We start from the raw sequence: 27449 nt of genomic DNA on the forward strand, positions 1-27449 counted from the left end.
TCAAAAGGGCAGACAGCGAACCACACAGGAAAAGCAGAAGGAACATTTCCCTTCTCCTCAGATCACCCACTTCTCTCTTTCTCTCTCTTATTTTTTTACACCCAGATGCTCCGTAGCAAAGAAGGAGGTGGGGGAGACGGGAAGGACGGCCAAATCCTGGGGTGAATTGTTGATATATTCTCGTTTTGCTCACTAGCAGCGTGAGGGGAGAGGCTTATAGGAAACCTTCATGCTGAGCCAGAAAAGAAAATATTGGCGGAATTGGGCTTGCTGAAGGCCGGGAAATGGGGAGAGGGCAGCGCCTCCAGTGCCCCGCGAGGCCCACGCGCGGCCTTGAGACTAACCCCACGCACCTCCCCTCCAGTTTTCGCACCAGACAAGTATGGGGGGGGGGCTCTGGGAACAGCGGCCGGGCGAGTCACCCCCTAAAACTCGGTGGCTTCGGGGAAGATTAAGACGTCGGGAAATCCGATTCGGCGGTCTTGAGTCCCTCGCTCGCCTCCCCGCCCCGTCTCCTTCCCCGCCCCCCTCAATAATTCGGTGTGCAGGAATGGAAATGAAGGACGATTTTCAATTGTGAAGTGCCAAGATATTAGCGGGGAAGTGAGGGAAGCGCCGAGAAAGAAGGGTGGCAAAATTCGGATGTGAGAAGGCCGCTTGATTTCTCTGTGGAAAACCTAGCAGGCCTCAAAAAACGAGGCTCCCTTTGTAGACTTCCTTGAAGAGTATTTCCAAAGGAAAAGAAGACAAGAAAAGGAGAAAGGAAAAGAATAGCTTGGCGAAGGGCATGGATGCCTTGTCAAATTAAAAAAAACGGGGGGACGACGGCGACTGTGCAAAATACTATTTTTATGATCTAAAAGAGAATGTGCTTGCAGAGATCTCATGTCAAAGGAGTAAAAATGGAGGCATCCATTAGTACAGCAAAATGATATAAATTAGGACATCCAGAACAAGCTGGACGAAGGTAGTAATAAGGGAACTTGATTTCAAAAGAATTTGTTTAATAAATGTGCTTTAATATAATTAAATAATATTTTTGCTCCATGAGCCTATCCTCTTTGTTTATTAGACCTTCAAATATAAAAGTATATGTGTGTGTGTATATATTCAACTGAACATTATTTATGGTGATAATTAAAAAAATCAGGCTAGTAAATGAAGTTAGTAGTCTTTATCATTTATTTGGCAAATAGAAAAAACTAGATACTAGATTGACAGATGGATAGGCAAAATGTAATTTCCTATTGCTATTGTGCTAGTTCATCAAAGTCTTCTGATCCTTAATTGTGGTAACTGTACATATCCTGTGAAGAAATTGTAAATAATGTGGCTATTAATACAGAGCGTGGCATATCTTAAATCCACAATAGGACAATATTCTACAATATTCCACAATAGCACAATCACTTTATAAGTTGAAAGAAGAGACTGAAAATTGCATAAATCAGTAGGATCACAGCTAGTCCTCAAACTATTCTGGGAATGGAGAGAGGCCTCAGGATTGAAATCTAGGCGTGTTCCTATTTCTAGTAGACCGGATGTAATGAATGGGACTTGCCAGTCACACAGCTAACTTGGATTCCATCATTTCAGTGGGACTACTTGACTTTCTGAATCTGGTCTTCCATTCTTAAGGGGGGAAATGCACATTACATTTCTCATGCCTTCATCTTTTTCAGTCACAGTTTAAAATTATGGGGCTCATCTTGTTGAGCCGTCTTTCCTGGTGACAGGAAGGCTGCCTCAGGTCATCGCACCAGTATCTCATGGTTGTCTTTTAATTTAAAACGATTGCATTTATGTCCGTATTGTAAAGTTACTGGCCATCCTGTGTCACGTTTATTAAGCTCAAATCGTCTTATTATAACCATTTAAAATGCCTTATTTTTAAAAAAAAAAACTCCTGATGTGCTGGCCTAGATACCTCTCCCGCTGGGAACTCTGGGAGTTGTGGTACAACCAACCCCGAAGCATAGGCTTGGAGAAGGAGTATTCTTTCGCACAGCCTCGCTTTTTCCAGCAGGAACAAAAATCTCTGACTTGCTCTGTCCCTCTTCTACAGCAGGCAGGCTGTCTCTTCACCCAATTCCTCCGGACGATCCAGCGGTGGTTTCGGCTGCGTCTGTCCGCTTTCTCAAAATCAAAACACTTCCAAATATACAAAAAACTCTTCCAAACAAACAAAAAAAGACCCTATACACAAGATAGGGTCTTTTTTGTTTGTTTGTTTGTACCGGTAAGGAGTTATACAAGGAAGACACACATATTTCCGAGCTGAGCAAGAATCCTCTTTGAGGAGAGGTCTAGACTGCAGAACGCTCTGAGACGGGCATCCTTCTTCGACTGAGCCAGGTACACGTCGCTGTGGGTCGCTGGCTAAATTTCAACGGGTGGGCTACACGGCTGAGCCAACATCGCAAGCCAAAACTAGGCACATTCCTCTCCTGCCATGGTTTAAAGAATTTCATGATCCCAGCCTCCAAGAAAGTGTATGTGAGTGTTTCTATCCTAAACATCAAACGGAGAATTTTTGGCGTTCTCGCTAGGCTGAAAATTCTTTAGGCTGCCTGAAACGGAATGGAATTTCTTTTGGTCTGGTTACGGCGATGGCGCAATCATCCTCCCTGTGGTCTCTCTCTTTTTTTTAGGGGGGTTGGGGTTGGGGAAGGGATAGGTTGGCAGGGTTCGTTGTTCCTGCTTCCAAGTCCCTGCGTCGCCCCTATTTCTTCCGCCCGCCTGCAGAGCGATCCGGCTGCAAGAGTTTCGGCGTTTCCCACAAAGCCTTGGCCGAACCTTCGTTCGGCGCCTTAGGGAGGTGGAAAAGAAGGAGGAGGCCTTGAACAGCGAGCAGCTCTTGGCTGAGCCAGCAGCCGAGGTTGTTGCGTCTTCAACCTGACAGGTGTGAATGATGTTTCCCTGTGCTAAGTGGGAAATTCTATTTTTTTAAAAAAAAAAAAAGGGCGGGGGGGGGAGCGCAGAGCCGAGCCATCCAGACACGCCAGATCAGAGATTGATGACCGACGAGGAAGATTTTCTGATTTACCCGCTGCCGGCAAAAAAACATCTCTCGCCTTTCCGAGGCTAGAGAAATCAACGCGATCGCTTTGGGGTTCTAAAGATCTACAGAAAGATATCTTCGGAGTCAAGAGCCCAGGCAGATGTGCAAGTTAAAGCGCTCTCTCTCTCTCTCTGTGTGTGGAGAAACACGTTTCCCAGAGAGGAGAGCAGTTGTGGCCGGTAGGCCTCCAAATCCACTGAATCGAGGTCGCTTTGGAGCTCGGTGCTTTGCTGGTTGGGGAATTTTGGGAGTTGCAGTCCGCCAGACTTAAAGTTGCCAAGGTTGGAGACCCCTGGTTTAAACAGCACGCTCCTAACATGGAAGTGTTAGTTGAATTTGGAGCTTCTGGATCTCCGTTGCAAAACTCCGGTCGATCCCTGGATGGCAGCAAAGGTGTTCGAGATTATCATTATCTGTGCTCCCCTCTACCGACATCCCCAGATTTGTAGCTCAAGATAGCGAAGGCCTAAATGATTTTCCTCCAGAATTGATGGTGTTTTCCATCAAAGAATTCGAGCCTAAACCAAAAGGCGTGTCCTTGATTTGGACTTCATATTTTACGGACATTCAGCCAGTACAGTCTGCAAAGTCCAGATATCAATGATTTATCCAGTAAACAAAGAATGACTTTTTGTTGTTGTTAGTTGCGAAGTTGTGTCCGACCCATCGCGACCCCATGGACAACGTTCCTCCAGGCCTTCCTGTCCTCTACCATCCTCCGGAGTCCATTTAAACTCATGCCTACTGCTTCAGTGACTCCATCCAGCCACCTCGTTCTCTGTCGTCCCCTTCTTCTTTTGCCCTCAATCTTTCCCAGCATTAGGCGCTTCTCCAGTGAGTCCTTCTTTCTCGTTAGGTGGCCAAAGTATTTCAGTTTCATCTTCAGGATCTGGAGATGAAAACCTCATGGACAGTACAAAAAGGGGGAAAAAAGAATGACTAGTGCTAGGGTAAACTCAGGCCTTCGCTAGCATGCTGAGGCTGACCTTCCATAGCAGCTTCATAGATGAGTTACATGTACAATCATGTACAGTAGCTTGGGTCATATAACCAGTAAAGCCATAACATAATTTGTTTGGCTTTGGCTTACAGTGTTCTGTAGCTTACACATGAAGCAAAATATGATAGTTTATCAATCATAGTGGTGGATTCACATGAGACAAAGCAACTCCCCCAACTTTAATGTTTCACATGATTGTACAAAGAGGACATTTGCTTAACTTGACATTTTGGGTCAGGTTTTTTATGTGTGTGTGTGTGTGTATTTATATTTATACACACACACATATATGTATACATGTGTGTGTGTGTATATATATGTATATGTGTGTGTGTGTACAATATATATATGTGTGTGTATATATGTGTGTATACCACACAATCTTTGTGTGGTGATAAAGCCGACTCAGGTCTTTGCTTCACCTTCAATTCATCAGAAATTTTGAGTCCATTTTTTCCCCCCCAACAAAAGAGAGCGAGCCACCGCTTGGTTTTATATCTGAGGCCTGAAATTAACCCGGAGCTCAGTAGAGAAAATCGAAGGAAAATAATTTGATTGCATTTAAGCAATTTCAAATTTTAGTTTCTTTAAGTCACTTCACTAGTCAGCCGGAATATAAATTTGCTTCAAATGTCCTTGTTTCCCATCTGCTATAAGAATAAAGGTAATCACAATAATAACATTGCCTGATCTCTAGCTCTCTCTTAAATTGAAACAGCAAGGCGGAAGATTAAAGCTTAATCCTAAATGCATTTTTAGGGAATGTTTACTAGCAATTAAGATCTACTGTACTGGTTTCTTGACCAGAAAATGTGTTTGGGATTGTAGCTATTAGGACGAAATCGGGAAAAGTGGTTTTAGGATTACCCTCCCATATTTGGTGTGAAGTTTGGCGTTTCTACAAAGAATTTTTCGGCTATGAAATCCTTTTTCCTCCTTACCTCCAAAAAATGACTTGAGCTGATCTTCCAGAATCCCAGACCTCAACATTTCCCGTTTGTCTGTCTTCCTTTGAAGCATTTCTTTATCTCTCCGCCTAGCCGGAAGCCGAGCATCCGTCTGCCCTGGCATCTAAGAAAAGGACATTTTTAGGTTATTGTCTTCCGCCGATCAACATGACGAGGGTAACTTTTCCTGGGAGTAACCTCGTCGCTCTACGCACGGGACAACTCGGTTTAATGTGGTGGGGACTAGCCGTAAAAATGGTTTTGAGTTGATACGAAATTTAACCGATTCAATATCTGATACAGCCCCAACCACAAATACTCGGATACCGAGAGGCACATTGGAGCACAAGTGATGATTTCCGGCCTTCGTTTGGCAGGAGAGGACTCTCTCTCTCTCTCTCTCTCTCTCTCTCTGTGTGTGTGTGTGTGTATGGATTCACTGTCGAAATTCAGGGACGAAAGTGAGGCAGCAAAGTAACCTGAAATCAAGCGTCAGTCTCTGGAAACGCTTTTGCCCAACCAAGGTGTGCCGCTTTCCAGGTAGCGGACTGAGGCGCGGTACCTCGCCGCTTATTTCCACGCGGCGCAGTTTGGGAGGCGGAACGGCGCGGTTCTCCGTAGGCACCTCCGTGGGGCATAGAGGCATCGATTCTCAGTGCCCGGGCTGAAGTCTTTGTGGCTATTTCTCGCCCTCGTTTTCCTTGCAATGCCGAGAGAATAAATTCGACTTCAGTCGGGGCGCTGTCAAAATTGTATAAACCATTCTAACTACCCCTACACTTGTTTTGTTTGTTTGTGATTGTTTTTCCTTCTGCCTTGCTATGATTTCTGATTTACACGCTCCCTCGCCCCTTATTAATAGAAGTGAAGCTGATTTCGTTTTCGTTCCCCGAAGGATTGAGCCGAATAATAAAAAAGCACCCGGTTTCCAACAATTCCGTTCTAACCTTCGGGCTGAACTGTTCAGGTGGCCATCTTGAAGGTTAACCCCACGGAGCGTTTTGATTTTCGGGCTCGGCCCCATCTCTCCCACGCTTTGGGAGTCCGCCGGCCAAAGGTATCGCCAGGCTGGGCCAAGGAAGACCTGAGGAATTGGGAACGGAAAGGCAGAGCTCCCCATAAAGCTTCTTCCTCTTACGAATGAGTGTGTGTGTTGTGTGTGTGTGCGTGTCTCAAAGCCCCCCGGAGGAAGTTCTCCTTGCGCCCTCCTTCGGGCCACGTGGGTATCCCCGGGACTGGGAGCTTGGCGCTTCGTGGGAAGGGCAAAATCCGGCGAGCCAAGCGCAGCACAGCGCAGCTTTCCGGGCGTCCAACCTCAAGCAGGGGCCCTCCGCCTCTGCCCGTGACCAGAGGGCCTTGCCGTCCTCCGCTGGTGCTCTTTGGCGACGCGGGGATTTTCCTTCGGGATTTAACTTTCTCTCGGATGCCCCCCTCTTTCCCTTCTTCTCTGCCCCCCTCTTTCTCTTCTCTGTCACTCCTGGGTTTCCCGCTCTCCTTCCTCCGCTTTTCCCTCCCTTCCTCCCTCCCGTCTCTCCTTTTCCTTTCCTTGCTCTTCTCTGCGCTTTCTTCCTCTCTCCGGCTTTTTTCTCCTTCTCTCCTTTCCCAATTTTTTCTCTTCTCCTTTTCCGCCTCTCCCCCCTCCCCCCCACCTCATCCTGCCGCGCCCCTCCTTCACCGCTCTCCTCTTCGCCCCCCAGGATGCTGATGGAGAGGTCCCCCAGTGACCCGCCGCGGGATGCGGCGCACGGAACCGGAGCTGGAGCGGAAGGCGTCAGCGAGCCGGACTTGGGGCTGGGTTCCGGCAGCAGCAGCAGCAACGGCTGCGGCGATCGGAGGCGCGGAGGAATGGCTCTCTCGGGGGAGCCGGCCTTGCTCGATGGGGTTGCCAAGGAAACGGGTCGGCCGCCCCCCTCCCCCGGCCCGGGCCCCCCTGCTGCGCCGGTGCCAGTGATCGAGCTGGTGCGCAACGGCCGCCCTATAAAAGCCAGGGACGCGCCGCCCGGGGCCCTGCAGAGCCAGAGAGAGCCAGACGCGAGCAACAGCAGCAGCATCAGAGCTCCGCGAGCCGAACCGGCCACCGCCACCGCTCTCGGCCTCGCCACCACCGCGGGCACCGGAGCGGGCACGCCCCCGGCCGGTGGTGGCATCGGCGGCAGCAGCGACGTCCGCATGGTGCACCTCAGTCCTACGGCAGCCCCTGCGCTCCCGCCGCCGGCCAGAGCCATGCTCTATGGCCTCGGGGCTCCGCTCAGCGCCGCCAGCAGGTCAGTTGCACAGCCCCGGCGGGGCTTCGGATCGGGGGCTGTGGGGGTCAAAGGGAACCGGGTGGGAGAGAGGAAACGGTTCTCTGTTAGCTTCTGCTTGATTCCTGTCCCCACAGAGGATCAGATCTTCCCCGCTGCCCGCCTGAGTTTTGGCCCGTATCGTCTTTCCTTCGCTTTTGCTTCTCTTAAGACCCAGCACTTGGTTTCGCGGTTTCGTTGACGCTTTTATGCTGTCTCTTTGTCCCCCTCGATTTTCCTTCTACCGGTGGAAAGGTTGGGATGGGAAGCCCGGTGGTGCCTCTCTTCCTCTTTGGCTGCGTTCTCTAAAACTACTCGTAATATAGGCAGATGTGAGGGGTTTTATGAATGTGCGTGTGTGCCCACGCGCGTGTTTATCTGCTGCTGTACCATGAAGTCAATGCGATTTTCCTCCCTGAGCCGATGGTCAGGAAAGGAAAATAAATAAATAAATAAACAACCCCGATGGACAATCGAAGCAAACCAATCTTCTCTTCTTCCTGCTGTCAGTCTGTATTAAAGTCACAGCAACGTTTTCTGCTGAAAGTAAGGCAGAGAAGACTAGGTTAAAAACCAGCATTAAGTGCCCCATTATAATCAATATGCATCAGTCCATGTAACCTGGTGCCTTCTAGATGTGTGGGACTACTTCTCCAATCACCCTTGGGCACACTGGTTGGACGATGATGGGCATTGTAATCCATAGATCTTGGAGGCACCATCTTGGTTGGCAAGGTTGGTACAGATCATTTATCAAAATGTGGCAGGTTTGCAGCAAAGCTCTTTAAAGATGTTGCCCCCACCCCCACCCCGTTCCACCCACTTGTCAAAAGAAACGGTTAAACACGAAATGGTTACTTGTTAAATACAAGACATGCAATATTTATAATAGCATAAAAGCATAAATTTGGGGAAAATATCTGAATCAAGAGGGAGAAAAATCATTCTAGAAAATATGTTTAGGGTTAATGGATGTTTATTCATGTATGGACATTATTATTTAGGCAATCATCCCCCCACCCCACTGCAGAAATGCAGTTCATATTAACATACATGTATTACACATGCTAGGAATAAACACTATGGAGGAAAAAAAGCGGACCAAGCTAGTCAGTGTAAAGGGTTAGGAAAGGTATAAGCAACATTTCTGGAAACTAAATACTGGTGGACCAGACAATTCTTCAAAATGTGCTTCAAAATGTATTTTAATTCTTCTGTTAGAGATGCTTGGCAAGGGCAGAAGTGTTGGGCATCTGGATCTGAAAAGCATTTATTTAGATTTATTGTTATAAAATTGTTTCATGCTAAAAGTATGGTAAACATTGCCCACACAATGGTCCACAAACGGCAACAACAGGCAACATATCTATTGTGGGAAGTGTACCTATTATGTACATTTTCAGCAGTAGAAAACGATGTTGAGACTCTCATCCTTATTGGTGGATTTACCACCACCAAATTCAATAGGACTAATTTTATTTTTGGAGATATGGATGTTTGTTCAGATTACGATGGATTTCAGCAGAGGTCTGAAGAGCTAATTTCTCTTCTCTCTCTCCCCACCCCCCGCCCGCCCCATTCCCGCTTTTCTGCTTTTTCCTTTGTAGTGGATTTTTTGGTGAACCCGAAAACTTTTCAATGTACAACAACAACCGAGTGAAAAGAAGACCATCCCCCTATGAAGTGGAGCTCTCTGATGGTGAGCTGATCCCCACCGCCACAACACTCCCCACCCCATGTGCTTCTTTGTGGGTAGTATGGCAGCTAGCAATTCCTATTTCATTCCTTGTATTGCTGAATGATGGTGGTGCAGGGTGGGGGCTGGGGTCTCTAGAGGCAGGAAATTCTTGCGTAGTGCAATTTATAGCTTGCAGCTTGGACTTCCAACAAAATGTTGTGTGCTTTGGTTTGGATTTCTAGCCATTTATACCCTCTTCGTAGATAACCAGAAGCCAAAATTCCATGGTTAGTAAGCAGTTATTTTGTTCCCTGGGCTGTTTTAAATTTTGGATAAATGGATGTATAGGTAGATAAAAAGGTAAATATAGGTAGGATAGATAGATAGATAGATAGATAGATAGATAGATAGATAGATAGATAGATAGATAGATGATAGATAGATAAATAAATAGATAGATGATAGATAGATAGACAGACAGACAGACAGACAGACAGACAGAAGCCAGGCAGGCAGATAGATAGATAGATAGATAGATAGATAGATAGATGATAGATAGATAGATAGATAGATAGACAGACAGACAGACAGACAGACAGACAGACAGACAGACAGACAGACAGAAGCCAGGCAGATAGATAGATAGATAGATAGATAGATAGATAGATAGATAGATAGATAGATAGATAGATAGATAGATGAATTATAGAGGCTTTATGGCTCCTTCAGAGTTGCTCCTGTAATCCGTTACAACTGTGAACTAAAATAATTTTATTTTATTTTTTAAATGTAATCTGTTAACGTTGAAGGAAGGGCAGTGCTTGGAAGTTACAGGTTGCAATTCAAATATTTCCTTATTTTCTTCAAATGTGTTGTTTAATTGGGATGAATTCTCTCTCCTGTCGTATACTGTATCCAGACCTCAGTGGCCTGCTGTGGTAGGGGGCTGGATTGCAATAAAGCACCAGGTTTTGTCCTGGTATTTTGCAAATCGCTGAAAGACAGAAAGCCCCAGAGAATCAAAAGGTAGATTAGTTAATGGTTTGGAATTGCAGACGGGAAGGAAATAAAAAGGGAAATGGGACAGCTTCATTTCTGAGTCCAGAAGGAAACTGATTGCACCTTTTGAAATGATCCTATTCAATTAAAAAGTATAAAAGCTACAACTCTCTTCAACAGATGTCATGTGGTGGCTAAGGGAAGGTGGCCTTCCCTTCTCATCTCATCCCAATTTAAATTCATTTTGCATGAGTTTTGCTACCTCACACATTTGATGAAATGAGTTGTCATTTATACCTTATTAATCTGAAAAGATGCTACCAAGTTCCTTCTGGTTTTTACACTGCCCTAGACTTACACAATTCTCTGTGTGTTCTCTGGGTTCACATTTGTTCCGTAACAAATAAAGATAGAAATTGGGGAGGTGTAGCATTTGTGTTTTAAACTCTCTCTGCAATTCCCAAGCCACGTATGTATTTAGCCTCTCCTGGAGTTTGTTTATTAATTCTGGAATTTACTGAAATGTAAACACAAAGCTGTCATTTTATGCCTTTGAAAAAGGCATAAAAAACCCAAACAAACCAGAGGGGATAATGGTTTATTAAATGCATTACATTCTACATTACTATGGTAGAATGGTTTCCAGGCATTCAAAAGCAGAGCAAAAAATGAAGTGGGGGTCAATGCAAGTGAAAATTTAGTTTGAAGCCATTTTAGATTATACATCGACAGCATTGTGGCTTTTGTCTAATTTGTCTTTCATTTTGATGAAAGCATCGATCCAGCATGTGTGCTATATATACATCTCTAGTCATTTGTATTCATCGTAGTTACATATTAGGTTTATATGAATTTTTGATGCTCTGAATCAGTTTGGTCCTAATATTCCTTTTTACTTACTCTTTTCATGTATCCAAATTATGTTTATACTTTTACCTGTTATCTTATATATGATTGACAAATAAATAAATAGAGAAAAATAAATCAGGTCAATGGATCCATTGGTTCAAACCAAACCATGGGTGCCTGGAAGGGGTCAAAAAGGTATAGAAGGCAGCTGCAAATGAAGCCCTTTTTATGATACCAAAAGGGTATCATAAGCCAAAGGGGCAGGGCTTCGATCACATGGTTGTGGCTGCCAGCTTTACTCTTTTGATCTTCCTCTCCATGGACACTGAACACATTTAAATCAAATCAGACCAATGTGGACATTTTCCACGCATGGATGTGTACATTTCAATGGTCTAAATTAGTCCCAATTGAATCTAACTGGATTTAAGACACAGGTGTCAAACTCCTGGTGTCACATTGCCATCACATGATGTGTCATGTTTTTCCCCTTCGCGGAGCTGGGGTGGGCGTGGCCTGTGCATCACATTGCCATCACGTGATGTGTCATGATGTTTTTCCCCTTCGCGGAGCAGGGGTGGACGTGGCCTGTGTGTGAAACATCCAGCCCTTGGGCCCCCAGTTTGACACCTCTGGTCTAAGACATTTGGTTTGAACTGATTCAATGTTCATGTTTACATAACCCTTGATCCATATACTCAAGATGTTAATATCAGTCTATAAAGTCTCAGCAACTCAGATTCTGTATAAGTAAAGTCTGTGCAATTAAGATCGACATTAATAATCTGGAATATATACTGACAATCTCTCTGTACAGGTAGTCCTCGATTTACCACGATTTATTTAGTGACTATTCAAAGTTACAATGACACTGAAAAAAAGCTACTTATGACCAGTTTTCACACTTATGACTGTTTTAGCATCCCCCACGGTCATACGATCAAAATTGTTTCATATTTATGACAGTTGTAGTGTCCTGGGGTGACGTGATCCTCTTTTGCCACCTTCTGACAAGCAAAGTCAATGGGGAAGCCAGATTCACTTAACAGCAATTTGACTAATTTAACAATTACAGTGATTCATTTAACAACTGTGACAAGAAAGGTCATAAAACGGAACAAATTTACTTAACAAATACTTCACTTAGCAAAAGAAATTTTGGACTGAATTGTGATCGTAAGTCAAGAAACACCTGTATTTGTGGTCTCAGTAAGGCAGTGACTTCAAAGGATGTAGATAGGCTCTGGGAGGCTAAAAGGAAGAGTGGACAATGTTGGAGGCTTGATGGGTTAGACATTGTACAGGTGAGGAGTAAGCAAAGCCAACATACTTTATTGACCAAGTATGATTGGACACACAAGGAATTTATCTTTGGTGCATATGCTCTCAGTGTACATAAAAGGACAAGATACATTTGTCAATAATCGTAAGGTACAACACTTAATGATAGTCATAGGGTACAAATAAGCAATCAGGAAACTATTAATATCAATATAAATCGTAAGGATACAAGCAACAAAGCTACAGTCATGCAGTCATAAGTGGGAGGAGATGGGTGATGGGAACGATGAGAAGATTAATAGTAGTGCAGATTCAGTAAATAGCTTGACAGTGTTGAGGGAATTATTTGTTTAGCAGAGTGATGGTGTTCAGGAAAAAACTGTTCTTGTGTCTAGTTGTTCTGGTGTGCGGTGCTCTATAGCGTCGTTTTGAGGGTAGGAGTTGAAACAGTTTATGTCCTGGATGTGAGGGATCTGTAAATATTTTCACGCCCCTCTTCTTGATTCATGCAATATACAGGTCCTCAATGGAAGGCAGGTTGGTAGCAATTGTTTTTTCTGCAGTTCTAATTATCTTCTGAAGTCTGTGTCTGTCTTGTTGGGTTGCAGAACTGAACCAGGCAGTTATATACATCAGGATGAGGCTTTATAAATGTGGAGGAAAAGCAGTGGTCATAGCTCTAGCAACTGTTATTGAACAAGCCCTGACTCTCATGTATTGCTCATTTATTCAAGAGTTGCTAGGAGATTCAATTATTATGACGAGGCTGACTTAGTTATTCCAGAGCAGCCGTGCTGAACCTAGTGCTCTTCTGATATTGTGAATTCAGCTCTCCTAATTCCTGGCAAAAATTGCCCTAAGGATAATTAATTGGCTCAATGCCAAACAATGGTCAGAACCTTTTCCCAGTATAAGATTATTTAAGAAGATGGGCAGGCATTTTAATAGATTTTAAAGCAATACAAATGCCTAATTGATTTGGTCACGATTTTACCATTTTTCCATACATAATAACCGACGGTTAAGCTGCAGAGTTAAACTTAAAAACCTCAAATTCAATTCAATTCTTTTTTTTTTTAATTTTGTATCATCAAAATGGGGTTTCAGATTTTGATCATCTGATTTTGGCATATGTTGGCGATTTTTTCTTTTAACATATATGCACATTTCCTTCATGCTTCATGCTTCCTTCGTGCTCATTTATTAACTACTGATACTTTAATAGTTCAGCTTTTAGATAGCTCTATATCAGAGCCACAACATTTATTAATAAGCACAGCACATAAATATTTCATGATACTTTTTATAAGTTCATTTAAGAATTGAAATTTCAATGCTTATCTAAGTTGGATTTTGCATGGATCATCCATTTAAAATAGCTAGGTTCATTGCTAAGCTGTTGGATATGATAGTGTAGCAGAAACAACACTTCATTGACTCCTTCCATTTAATAACTGATGATAACAATTTCCTATAGATTGGCCTTTTATACAACATATAAATCCTGTAGATTTGCCTTTTATTCCAACAGGAATAGGAGACCAATATTTGTATTATTCTAAATAAGCTCACTGAAAACTAATTCCCCGTGTTTATTGGCAGCAAATCTCAGGTCAGATAAGACCTAAACTCTGTAATCTCAAAAGTGAGGTGATGTGATAATAATTTTAAGAAACAGGAAAGCAGATTTTAATTGAATGTTAGAGCTATTTAACAGTGGGACCAGTCATTAGTAAAGATGTTGAACTTTGCTTTTCTGGGTTAGGTTTAGATGCCTGGAGAGGCATCTCTTGGGAATGAATTAAATTGGATTGCTTGATAGTGTGATTTATAGGCTAAATGGCCTCTTTCAACTTTATTATTTTACCTTTTAGAAAATACCTGAAATTATTTGGCCACGATTTTTGAGAAAAAATAGGGGAGACGTATTTTAAAACTCTTGAGGATGGAGAGTTATAATTAGTCATTGCTTGCTGAAATATACTTTTTTATTTTATAGTTTATCAGCACTAGCTTTCAAAAACCAGCATGTAAAAAAGTAAATGGCAAAGCAGGAAACTTGTCATTCGTTGCATTGCTGAGCTCCATTTTCTCTCTGATGTGGATAGAGATTTTGTGAAAATATTTTCCCCCCATTGTGTAGCCAGTGCAAGGAGTCATAAGTGAAAGCAATTTGAAATTAACTGAAATTAGAATGAAGACAATGCAATGGTTATAGGGAGTAGATTTTGAGATAGAAATAGATAGAGACATAAATAGATAGCTAATTAGCTAGATAGCTATCTAGACAGATAGACAGACAGACAAGATGGAGAGAGAGAAAGGGAGAGAGGGACGGAGGGAGGGAGGGAAGGAAGGAGAGAGACTGGCCGCCAACTGACTCCTAACTGAATTTATACATAATGTATCCAAATTAGAATAATTTTGAATCTGGCGATTTGTGGCTCCAGTGAGAACTCTGGGTTCACTTGTCTGAAGATTCATTTGTTTGTTTCCTTGGCTGTCATAGTATTCTCATGAGTTCTTTAAAGGGAGTGGATTTGCAGGTTTATTGTCGTTTTAATAACTGCTTCATTTGCCTTCTTATATATTTCTCATTTGCCCGGAAATAGAGAAATTCAGTCTATTAGTGTCCACATTTTTCGTCTAGCTCTTCAAGCGTCACAAATAATAATCATAATTTTCTTTAAAAGCTGAGGGATTTGTTTTAAACTGAGCGTAGCAAACATTTATTTCAAATGGACATTTATTCCTGTTCTCAACGTCTCTCCAATTCCAGCCTTCCTTGATTTCAGCAGTAGAATTTAAAAGCAAGAGACTAATTCTATTGCTGTTGTAGTTTAAAAAAAGAGAACAGAAATCCTTGCCCATTTTCTATTGCTGATCCTCACAACTCCTAGCCATAGTCCTAATCGACTTGCTCATCATCTGAAAAATCCATTCATATTTTAATATTGAGATTTAGAGATAAAAGCCTTATGGCTATTTCATCACTAGTAACTCATCAGCAACTTTCTTGGTGAAATGAAATCAAGACTGTCCCCATTACTGCTATTCTGGAACAGCTGTGGCTTCTGATGCTAGAAGATAGAATGTACTATCACTTTATGGCATACATAAATTAATAGAAATTAATCTTCTAGCATCATTGCAATCAACAGAATTGCAGGTACAGTCATTCATACCTTTAAGGCCCATATCCCCTGTAAAAGTTCCTTTTGTTTCTGCTTGGAAGCAGAATTAAAAACACAAGTCCCAGTATTTACTTTGCTCATCTTACCACTGAACGCTAAAAATCAGTGAAGCTTCTTTTTAATATTTGAGTATGAACAGATCAAATTTGAAATGACCTGATTTGTCTACTTTTCAGTCAGCAAATGTGATATTTAGATGAAAAAATGTAAAATATTGTCCAAGTTAGTTTAAAAAAATTTTTTTTTTGGCATTATTTAGTGATAGATTTTAAAAGTATCTAACAGTGACATGGTGAGTACTGAAAAGAAGGTATACAAAACCACTTTAAGATTCGGGATTTCTCATAGCATTTCTTCGAAGTACTTAGAGCTAGACTCTAAATTATGGAGTTTGAGAGGGATTTGGGAGATACATAATTTGGAAAAGAAAGAAAATTCTAACATACAATTAAAATGCTAGTGAAATAGTATACAAGCTTTCAGGATCTTTCAATACTGACTTTTGGTGCAAACTTGGGACAATGGATGATTAACTACTTTGCACCATAAATGTCTATTCAATTAACCTAAGGCTTTGGAACAATGGAATGGCCACAGGACCAATCAAACTAAAGCAATATTGAGATATTCCCACAATACTGTCAAACTATTTAGTAAGGTTGTATTAGTACTGGTATTATTCTTTTCATCTTTCTTATCTCCTTTTCTACTTATGGCTATAACTTTGTTGCTTGTATCTTTACAATTTATATTGTTTTATTTAGTTTCCTAGTATGATTTATGCTGATTGCTTATTTAGTATCATATGACTATCACTAAGTGTTGTATCTTATGATTTATAATGAATGTATTTTTATGATGACTAGGATCATGATTTATCACTTATAGCTTTATGTACACTGAGAGCTTATGCACCGAAGACAAATGCCTTGTGTGTCCAATCACACATGGCCAATAAAAAATTCTATTCTATTCTGTAAAAAGATATGCATACTATGAAATGTTAGTTCAGGAGAAGAGAAAAGATGAAAGTAAAGGTTTCCCCTGTCCAGTCATGTTTAACTCTAGGGGGCGGTGCTGCTCTCTGTTTCGTAGCTGAGGGAGCCAGCATTGATCGAAGATGCTTTTGTGGTCATGCGGCCAGCATGGCTATATGCTGCGGTGCATGGAATGTTGTTATTTCTCACTGAAATGATACCTATTTATCTACTTGCATTTGCATGCTTCCAAACTTCTAGGTTTTCAGGAGCTGGGGAAAGTAATGGAAGCTTACCCTATCACACAGTGCTCAGGTCTTGAACCCGCGGCTGTCAGTTTTCTAGTTGACAAGCTCAGCATCTTTAACTTAGAAACTTTAACGTAGAAACTTTCTTCTGACTCTCCGAAATCCCTCCTCAAAATAAGCCTGTGCATTCAGGAGCCATCAAACGCTCAAATGAAGGTTTGCAGCCCAGATTCTTCTGTCCCTGCCAAGTAATACAGAATACATGGGAGTGTATTATAGGAAAGGATAGAAAACAACAAGAAATCTAAACCTGAACTGGCTGTCCCCCTCAGAAATGAAGCCGATGTGAAATGGAAGAAGCAAAGGCAACTAATAGCAATATAATATAAAACTATAATTTTAATATGAAAAGAATAATGCTGATGCTTTACAGAAAACATAATCTTTAAAATCCATTTATTTTATAATGCAAGATTCTCTTCTGCTTAGACCTCATATCCTAGAAGGGATGATGTGTGTTGTTGTTCTTTTAGAATAAATACTGTGAAAAAGTTAACCATGAAATCCTTATAAAACCAGAGGGATTAGAGAAAACCTATTGTAGGGTAGATAGAATAATCACATAAAAAACTGATGAGCAAATGGAGTAAAAATTGATTTTCTCAGTTCATTAAAAACCTATAGACTACATTCATGTCAGCTCAAGACTATGATGATAACACATTTCAGTTTAAATACCAGATTAACGAAGAGAATATTATAGAACATTGAAGTACTGAATACAGCACAGAATAACATCTCAGATGATTATACGTTCAATATTGGATTTGGTTTCTTTTCCAGAAAGTTCATTTCTTTTCAAAATTAAAAAAACAACAACCCAATGATAACATATGAGGATATATTTGAAATGGCAATCAATTATATGAAAAAGCAATCCTAAATTGTATTTGATTTTATCATATCTGCAAAAATCTGTTTTCTTATATGGGCAGTTATACATAAGAGAGTCTAGGCTTGGATCATTTAAAAACTTAAAAATGCTATAGTTATGTGAAAAATATTTACTAGGAAAAAATACATGTTAAACTTCTGAAGAAATATCAATATTTTCTGAAAACATCTTTAACTCTGTTCGATTGACATTCCAATGCGTCAAATAATCACTATTGGTCTGTATTTATTTTTGGGTCAATCCCTTACAGAACACGCTTATGTCATACTTTCATGCTGCCCATTCATGTCCTTTTGTATTTCAGTTGTCATATAGTCAAGATAAGTGGTCAACATTTCTAAGTGCACAAATGATTCCAGAACGTAGCGACACCTTTCAGAGCAGATTTTTATTCTAGTTATCTTAGACAGATGGAACTTCTTCTATTAAATATCTAACAGTGTTTGGATCCCTGATTTGGTGTGTTCTCCAGTGTACAATAATAATCATAGTCCTAAAACAAAGCTACGTTTTTTGCATAATTTTCCAGCACTGTCAATTCAAGATACTAGTGTAATTTTGCTTCTATTAATTATCTCTATTCCTGATAAGGGATGTGGTGGCTCAGTGGATAAGATGGTGAGCTTGTTGATCAAAAGGTTGGCAGTTCAGCGGTTCTAATCCTGAGTGCCGCATAATGAGGTGAGCTCCCATTACTTGTCCCAGCTTCTGCCAACCTAGCAGTTTGAAAGCACGTAAAAAATATAAGTAGGAAAATAGGAACCACCTTTGGTGGGAAGGTAAAGCATTCTGTGCACCTTTGGCATTTAGTCATGCCGGCCACATGACCAAGGAGACGTCTTCGGACAGCGCTGGCTCTTTGTCTTTGAAATGGAGATGAGCACAACCCCCTAGAGTCGGGAACGACTGGCACATACGTGCAAGAGGAACTTTTATCTTTATTCCTGATAAAAATGCAATTTATAATATGGAAATCATAGGAACAGGATGTTTCTTCACCCAAACTTATTGGTTATTTGTTTTTCTACCAAAAGACTATACATCCAGCCTTTCTAATGGCAGTGTGCTACTGGACAGAATGTGTCTCGCAACCATTTAAAGCCACAAAGGAATACAATTAGTACTATAAAAGACATCAAGGCAATAAATATACTGAGGGGAGCTAATAGATAAACAGCTTTTAAATTTGTTAGGCAAAAGCCTGCCAAAATAGAAATATCCTTACCAGTTTGTGAAAAATATTTGGAGGGGGACTATCCATTCTTCAGAGGACAGAGAATTCCACAGTGTTGGTGGAATCACCAAGGAAGGTCTTATTGGTCATCATGCTTTGATCTCAAAGAAACCTTCCTAATAATAGAAAGCAAGCAGCTGATATGGCAGAAAACCATTTTTCTTGTAGGTGAACTCTAAACTATTCTGGTCTTAAAGGCAGGCAAATTATGAAACTTGCAGGAGAGGTCTATCATGATCCCACATGCTTGCTTAATCATTCTTGACCACTTCTGGTGGGTGATTCTAATTTTCAAATTGAACTTTGAAAAGTTATTCAGATAATCAACAAGAAACCTGCTCTTGCCTTAACCAGTTAAGAAGAATCTGTTAGAGTGAGAATAATTTACTTAAATATTTATATATTTTTGTCCAAGCTCAGGCCATCTTCTGGCCTCATTAAGGAGCTGATGGTATTGCTGGGTTTCCACTGGCACTAATATCTAGAGTTGCCATTTTAAATTTTCACCAATCCCCATTTCATTAAGGAATATTTAGGGATGAAAATTTACTTTCTTTTCTTTTCTTTCAGAATCCAGCCAGGGTGTTGAATGTTAAATTTAATTGATCATTTTTCCTCTTTTTTGCACACTATTTTGTTTTCTTTTTTGTTGCTGTGAGGGTTGAATGTATGCTTTTGTTTTGTTTTATTTTGTTTGTTTTACTGTCTTGTATTTTTTAATGATAAAATAATGAATAATATTTAAAAAAGGTCATTTAGGCTCATTTTTAACAGTTTTGAAGGGCTCAGAACAGTGCATTTTGGGGGCCCTTGAGTAAAATTCAAAATGGTGGGTTATTATTACTGCCACGAGATATGCTTTCAGCTGGAGGTTCACTGATGTAGGAGGATACTTTGAAAAAGGTATCAATTTTTGCATGACAAAAATGAAATGTCTTTTTCATGGCTGACAATCCTCCTAACATCCAAATGTCATTTAATATTTAAGGCTTTAACATTTAAATTATTCTTACAGAGCAAAATAATAATGAAGCAGCTTTGTTTTCATATTTGTTTTCAATATGTATCAGATGATCTGATCCCAACTTATGGGATCAAAATTTATTTAAATTTATTGATTTAAATTACTAATAGATACATGTGTGGGTAGCTAGCTGGCATTCTGGCTGTTTTTCTGTAACTAACCTTGCGTTTCTGGTCTACTTTAGGCCCTCACACAAAAGTGGTCCGTCGAATATTCACAAACAGCCGCGAGAGATGGAGGCAGCAGAACGTCAATGGAGCTTTTGCTGAGCTTCGGAAGCTCATCCCAACTCACCCACCTGACAAAAAGCTCAGCAAGAATGAAATATTACGCTTGGCTATGAAATACATCAACTTCTTAGCCAAACTGCTCAATGACCAAGAAGAGGAAGGGAACCAGCGGGGTAAAGTAAACAAAGAGACTGGCATAGTGCAAGAAGACCTTCTTCAGGACATGTTGTCCCCAAATTCAAGCTGTGAAAGCTCATTAGATGGAGCAGGAAGCCCAGACAGTTTCACGGAGGAGCATGAAACGTTAGATCCTAAGCATACAAGAGGCCTCCATCATTCCCTTCTTCCCATCGAAAACAATGCCCAGCGATGATGAACCAGCGCAGAGTATCCCAGAATACCTGATATCTGGATTGTACGCATGTCCTCCCTTTCTTCTTCCTTCTTCTTTATCTAAGACAGCGAATAAGTTTCTTTTCAACTTGAACAAGTTGATGAAAGTAAAGAATGAGTATCCAGTGTACAGAACAATTTCCTGCTTATGTCGCCAGTGAAACATAGGCCTTGCCAGTTGCGTTTTTGAAAAGTTTAACACAGAAGGGCTGAAATATGCAGGCAGCTCATTTTGTGTTTGTTTGAGGTTTACAAAAGGATTGAACTGAGACTTCATCCTTCTGCTGATTACCTATGCTCTTGTTTTGCCTTGTCTCTCAGCTGTTTGGACCCAAGCTTCTTCAGTTCTGTGTGGTTGTTGACACTGAATTTTTTTCATGTTGTATGGTGTGTTTTTTCAGGTATCTTTGAGGAAATGTACGCCACTCATTTACCTTCACACCAGAGCTTTGGTGAAGTACTAATTGGGAGCCACACATAGTTTGCATTCTGGTTTTTTGTTTCCTTTTTTTCCAAAAAAACACCTCCATTCATTTCACACAGGTCTGAATTGTTTTGAGGTCTTGTATTTCTAATGTGGGTTTAAAAGAAATGCTAATGTGCAGTATTTGCTGAACAATAAAGGTACACCATTTAAGATTTATTTCTCAACTTTTGACACTTCATCAGAGGGATGTTTCTTTCAAGCATGGCTAAGCAACAGAGTCCTTGAAGGTGTTTACCTTCAGTTTCCCTGGTTATATTTTCTTTGGCAAAAGTGTAATGAGAAATGTTGTTTGTGTGTATTTATATGTAAGGCTGGTACAAACAATGTTTCAGTAATGCACTTTGACTTGCTTAGATTTACATATATTAAGGTGATAAGGCACAATCCAATTGGAGCTTCTTCTTCACAAGATCCATGGAAATAAATGGGAAATCTCCATGGAAAATCCATAGAAAGTTGTGTGTTACATGGCTGTTTAGTAAATGTGGTCCTGTTGATTGCTCCAAACTGTACTATGATCCATATATAGGAGTTTTTGCAGAAGAAGCTCCTAGAGGACAATACTCAAGTGGTACTTTTCTTTCCAAAAGTTGCTTGGTTCCAGAATGAATTTGCATTCTGTTGGATATTGTAATTCTGTGAACAGTGGTATATGCAGCAAACCATGATGATGCCAAAACAACAATATGAACATGATGTTGCATTATGCAAATGTGTCATTATGTTCTATTGTCCCAATGTCTGATACAAGTATGTTAGTCACATTTGTGTGACGACACTGTCACACAGTTTTGTCATTTCCCTTCCTTGCTTCTCTGCAGGTGCCTAAATGACTGTTTTCTGTGCCATGTATTCTGTCTCTCCAGCCATTCCCTCATACTGATGCTGCTCATCATCTGAAGTACCTATTCTACCTTGTTTCCCCCTTTTTACCATTAAAACAATGGCACTCTACATTATCAAGGGAGGACTGCTGAAGATTGTGAAATTAGTTTGAGATTGGTTTTGGTATAATATTTGTTGGTTACAGTCAATCTTTGTTTCTGTGGAGTTTGTGAAATCATGATTATTCATTCTTGGATAGTTTTATGGAAACATTATATTTTCCAGATGTGCACCTGAGATCTTAAATATATATAAGCACACATAAACAAGTGGAATGTGAATTTGTTAAACAAAGTGTCTGCAAATGCAAGTATGATTGAAGTACCTATGCTGGGAAATTGCATTTGGTTGACGTTTCTAGATTTGACTTTGTGTTATAAAGAATGATAGCAATTTTAATGGTTCAAGGCACGATTCAGAACTTTATACGTTCATCCATTGTTGACTATCAAGGATGCAGTGTAGAAAATTTAAGAAATACTTGTTTTTCCTTTTCAGTTGTAGTGTTCACCTTGTTAATAAAAAAATATAGTTGCTTGGGCATTGAGACAGATGTATACAAGGTTTTTTCCCCTATCACAGATTGTTCACGAATTCTCTCATATGTGTATATATGTGTTTGTTAAAATATTTTTCTATTGAGCAAACAGTTTTGAAAAAAGAAATATTGTCTTTTGTTGTTCGTATGGGTGGGAGTGAAAGACACATTGCTTCATGATCTGCATGTTGTTCCAAAAAGATTCAAAGGTATTGTGAATAATGTAAAAGTTATTGCTGAGGAATAAATGGCTTATTAACCATTGCTTATTATTAAAGCCTCTCCCTTCAACAAATCTAGAAACAACAACAATAATAGGAAGGGATCTGTAGACTGGAAATAGAACTTGGAAGTCAAATTAAAGCAATTGGAAAGCATCTGATTGTGAGTTTTAGGTTACAGACCAAATTTATTTACACTTTCTGAGAAGGGCATGTTTAACCAGTGGTGCTCACTGGGGTGTGTTATGTTTTAAGAAGATGGTAGCTACAGTATGACCAAATTGCTCTTTTCTATGTGACAAAAATACAAAGGGATGGGGCTTTGATTGTACTGTCATGGCTGCCATCTTGTTTTTCTTTTTTTCACTGCTCACATGAACACCATGCCCTATATATCCAAGTCCTTTCAAGGACTACTCTGCTAACATGTGTCATTCATGGTCTTTTATAGCCTAGCCATCATAGTTAGGGTGAGCCTTGGATGGTTTCACCTTATTTGTGCTTTCTTTATTTTTATATAATTTTTCCATCTCTCAGAAGTGGAATCACCTGGAGGTTCCAGACTCACCATATCTCTGATATCTACTACAATCTTGGCCAGCAATAGATTGTTTACCCTCCTTTTGGGCTCATTTTAGATGCTAATCAACGTTAAAAAGTAAATACAGCTTCTTCTGGTCTTTTGGCCAAGGGAAATTGAACAATAAGTTGCTCATCCTAAACAAATAGCACGATTGGGTTTTCTAGATTGGTTAATACTGTGAGAACAATTCCAGAAAAAAAATTTTTTTTAAATATAATTTTTGTATAGCGCTAAAGATTTGTTCTTCTTTACATCCCCCTTTTCTTCTTAATCTAGAAAACACTTCTTTAAGCAACTGTATGCTTCACCAATTTGTAGAATATTTCTAGGGAACTTCAGATAATATGGGTTACAAGAGTGCCAGTAGGCCAAGCAAAAAAAAATAAAATAGAATGAAGGAAGATTATTATGGAGAACATGGTACTCAGGTCAGAAGTGGGACAACTTAAGGCCCACAGCTGCACAGAGGCAGGCCCCAAACCCTCAGAAATTAGGCCCTTGAAAATTGAAACCAACTACTCAAAATAGGTGCACAATTTCCTGCTGATTTGTATGCTTCTTGAAAGAATAAGAAATTTTAATGCATCTAAACCATATTCCCAATCTCCATCCCCAGTATCCCCTCAAAAATGGAAATGCCTGGCTCTTCCACAAGTGTGACATTATTACGTTGTGGTTTTCAATCAATCCCTCTTCCAAAATACATTAAATTAAAAGGGCAACAACCTCTCTACCAAAAGGTGCCTGACTCTGTTTTAGATGCTATTGTCTGTGGAGTGAATGATGTTTTAGCTTGTCAACCATGAGAATAGGTGTGGATGGGAAAACTAATTTTGGCCTTCTAGGGTTCAGTAGATGCGAATCTCAGTCCTGAATGCACCTCTCCCCCCTTGCCCAGTTCAGCTGCTGAAATCTCTAGTTTTAAAATCCATATTGCAGATGTAGGCTATAGTTTCATATTAAGATCCCTCACTGAATTCTTGTGAAGTCTATGCAGTGCTGACTTGTCCTGGACTATCATTTTGCTTTTGCCACACTTAGGACAAACAAAATACATCTCCTAATTCTGAAGTCTGCCTGTGCCTAAAAACTAGATTATTGACTCAGATGGCCTCTGTCACTTTAATGATAATTAAAGGGCTATTTCACACATTCATTCCTGAGAGGTAGTAATGTTCACACAACAGACCATGTCACTTGTGGCTAGTGCAGAATTCTCTGTTAGTTTGCTATGATCTCAGCTTTCTTTCTGTTATATCTTTTGTCAATTCAATTATGAAGTGGCAGGACTTGAATCCTGAAACTATTTTTTAAGAAGCAGGGAGAGGAGATTGCTGAAGATCCTGATCTTTCATGCTCCACTCACCCCAATTAGCCCAAAATGATTAATTATTCTTACAAGAAAAAATTATGTAATATCCCAGATCCATTCATTCTTCCGAATGCACTTTTTAAAACAAATGCAGTACAATAACTGAAATGGCACCTGTATCAAACAGATGCTTTCTGTTAGGAAAATTATATGCATATTTAGATGAGAGTAAAAATTGAATTGGCTCATATTTGTATAAATTATGCAAAACTGATTAACTTGATGGATAATGTTACATTTCTCCCAATTAATTATCAAGCAACTAACAATAAAATATACTTATTTCAGGTTTTGTTTACTTATGTATTAATTTACAATCTCAAATGGATCAGCCTGCAATAAATCCCATATTCTATTTTTATTCCCATACTCATGGCAGTTAATGTCAACATTCCTCAGTTTTGTAGATTTCTCATAATATAATAATTATATCATAATATATAAAATAATTTAGCAAATCTGTGCATCTCATCCAAAGTGCTTTGTACAGTTCCAAAGCACTTTGGATGAGTTGCACGCATTTGCTAAATTGTTTATAAATATGATCTGGGAAACAAGCACTGTAAATTTTAACTGGCTGCTCCGCCTGTGAGCTGATTAAGTCCTTGGGTTTTAACAGGGCAATCCTATGCCTGCTTTCTCAGAAGAAAGTTGTAATAAGCTCAGAGGAGGTTGGTCTGAACCAGGGGTCTCTAACCCTGGCAACTTTAAGACTTGTGGACTTCAACTCCCAGAGTCTGGGAGTTGAAATCTACAAGTCTTAAGGTTGCCAGGGTTGGAGACCCCTGGTCTGAATTACTTCTAAGCCTGCAACTTTAGTAGGCTTGACTGCATCTCACCAGAGTTGCTGAACAGGAAAAAAAAAAAAAACATGCCAGAACTGAAATGTTTAGAAGTGAAAACCAAAACATCCTTCTTTTTTATTGTTAATATCTTTATAGCCTTGTGGTGCAGGATGTTGTATAAACAAGTATTTTTGCTAAAAAGTATTGATTTTCAAATGTTTTACTTAGGTTTCCCTTTTAGAAATGATTTCTCCTTATGCATGTTCTTGTATCTTGGGAAAAATTAATCTAGATTTTATGAAGTGTACAAGACTCATCCATCTTCTGTTTAGAGTAAAATGCACCAAGTGATAATTTTCCAGTCTTTCAAATGCCTTCCAGATGTTTTGAAACTCTAACCTCCCAAATTCATTATCTAAAATAGACTTCAAGGTAGGAAATACTGTATTATTCATTGACCAAATTCAGTGGCAATATTCTGACTTTGCAAAATAGGTTAATGATTTTGGGGAACTAAAGGGGGCTACTTTGAATGTGTCAGGAATTCCTTCAGAATCTCAAGCCGTTTCAAAACATTTTCAAATCAGCTTGTATTCCTATCTAACAGTGCTCTGTTCCAGGCTATTTATCTGTTCTGAGCAAGACAAACAAACAAAAAAGCAAAATAACATGGCAGACATGATACAAAGCAATCTTCTAGAAAAATGTGAAACTATTCTCCAGAACTATTTAAATAGTCTTCTGTTAAAGAGAAGTAGAGTGGAAGTCTATACTTAGACTGGTTGTTTCTGTATTACTATAATACATCTTAACTGATTCAGCAAATCTCTGAAACATGTTGTAGAATTGCAACTGTCGTGTTATAACAATTGAAATTTGTTCAAGAGGCTTATCATAGAGGAAGTTTTTTTAATAATTTGTTTCATGTCTATGGGACATGTCATACCTCCTGTTAATTCCAGTGGAAAGTAAAGGTAGCCAGTGTAGCCTAGAATCAAACCCTATGTTTAATTTAAGGTAATTGAATTGCCTAGCATTAATGAAATTTGAAGAAAATATCAACATAGTTTGCAAGAAATTTAAATTGAAGGGAGGGAAAAAACAGAAAATATATAGCTAATGAATATGAGTGCATAGCAGGTGGAAGAAGAACCATAATTACATCTCATTTACCGTTTGAGAAGTTCAAAATGTTCCAGAATTCCAATCTGGAATTATGCAACATAACTCTTATCCCTTATAATAATAACAGAGTTGGAAGGGACCTTGGAGGTCTTCTAGTCCAACCCCCTGCCCAGGCAGGAAACCCTACACCACTTCAGACAAATGGTTATCCAACATCTTCTTAAAAACTTCCAGTGTTGGAACATTTCCAACTTGTGCAGGCAAGTTGTTCCACTTATTAATTGTTCTAACTGTCAGGAAATTTCTCCTTAGTTCTAAGTTGCTTCTTTCCTTGATTAGTTTCCACCCATTGCTTCTTGTTCTACCCTTCCCTTTGGCTTCTTTCCTTCCTCCTTTCCCCTCTTTACATTCCAGGAGATTTATGCATCTCAGTTCAGTATGAAGGATTTCTATGGATCAATGTAAGCTTTCCATACCTTTGTGTGTTCTAGATCTATTAGAACTATTGGCTGGTAGGTTATGAACTATCATTCCATCCTATCTGGAGGCCACCAGGTTGGTGAAGGCTAATGTTTTTAATATTTTGTTTCTAGGTGGGAGGCAAGAAGAATTAGCTTTAAAAATGACTGCATACCGTATACATAGGTATTTTTCCATGGAATATAACATCCGTCTCTTTGTCACCCCCTACACAGGAATGCTGGGGATCTGTTGGCGTGTTTTAAATTGTGCTTTAATGGTACAGCTCTAGTTCTTCATGTCTCTCCTCCCTTTCCTGCCCTGCCCTATGTGTCTTGTGTTTGTAATACGCTTTAACATTTTAGGTTCTGATTCTAAAGAAACAGCACTTTTGGTCAGTGATGTACTGTGTAATGGATTCCTTTTAGACCCATTTGGTTTTCTGGATTTTGCCGCAGAAATAAAATAACCAGAATTGGTACCTTTTATTCTTATTAACTTTGTACAGTCCACAAGATGATGAGGTATTAAAAAACACATTGGTTGTAATGTGTATGTATATATATATATATATATAAATAAATACATAAATATATATATATAAAATGACTATATTGAGGATATTTCTAAATAAAGGTTTGC

The 27449-nt window shown here is 39.9% G+C and overlaps 1 protein-coding gene and 1 long non-coding RNA gene across 6 annotated transcripts in view; one reads left to right on the forward strand and one right to left on the reverse strand.

Moving 5' to 3' along the window:
- Positions 1 to 6697, reverse strand: part of LOC131194429 (uncharacterized) — a 19054-nt gene extending 12357 nt beyond the window's left edge. For 2 of the 4 annotated variants that reach the window (XR_009154175.1, XR_009154173.1), the window contains exons 1-2: positions 5956 to 6697; positions 5003 to 5132 (exon numbers count right to left, since the gene is read on the reverse strand). This is a non-coding gene — a long non-coding RNA (uncharacterized LOC131194429). Of the gene's footprint in view, positions 1 to 835; positions 1308 to 2361; positions 3965 to 5002; positions 5133 to 5955 lie in introns of those variants that run through there. The other 2 variants (XR_009154172.1, XR_009154174.1) reach the window with 2 other exon arrangements.
- Positions 1 to 27449, forward strand: part of TAL1 (TAL bHLH transcription factor 1, erythroid differentiation factor) — a 27755-nt gene extending 306 nt beyond the window's left edge. The window contains exons 2-5 of one of the 2 annotated variants that reach the window (XM_058175410.1): positions 2066 to 2355; positions 6706 to 7272; positions 8898 to 8989; positions 19914 to 27449. In XM_058175410.1, coding sequence (XP_058031393.1) covers positions 6707 to 7272; positions 8898 to 8989; positions 19914 to 20332 — 1077 coding nt within the window. In that variant the 5' untranslated portion in view covers positions 2066 to 2355; position 6706 and the 3' untranslated portion in view covers positions 20333 to 27449. The remainder of the gene's footprint in view (positions 1 to 2065; positions 2356 to 6705; positions 7273 to 8897; positions 8990 to 19913) is intronic. The other variant, XM_058175409.1, reaches the window with a different exon arrangement.

Source organism: Ahaetulla prasina, chromosome 3 (assembly GCF_028640845.1).
Source record: "Ahaetulla prasina isolate Xishuangbanna chromosome 3, ASM2864084v1, whole genome shotgun sequence".
In the NCBI taxonomy this organism is placed as follows: domain Eukaryota; kingdom Metazoa; phylum Chordata; class Lepidosauria; order Squamata; family Colubridae; genus Ahaetulla; species Ahaetulla prasina.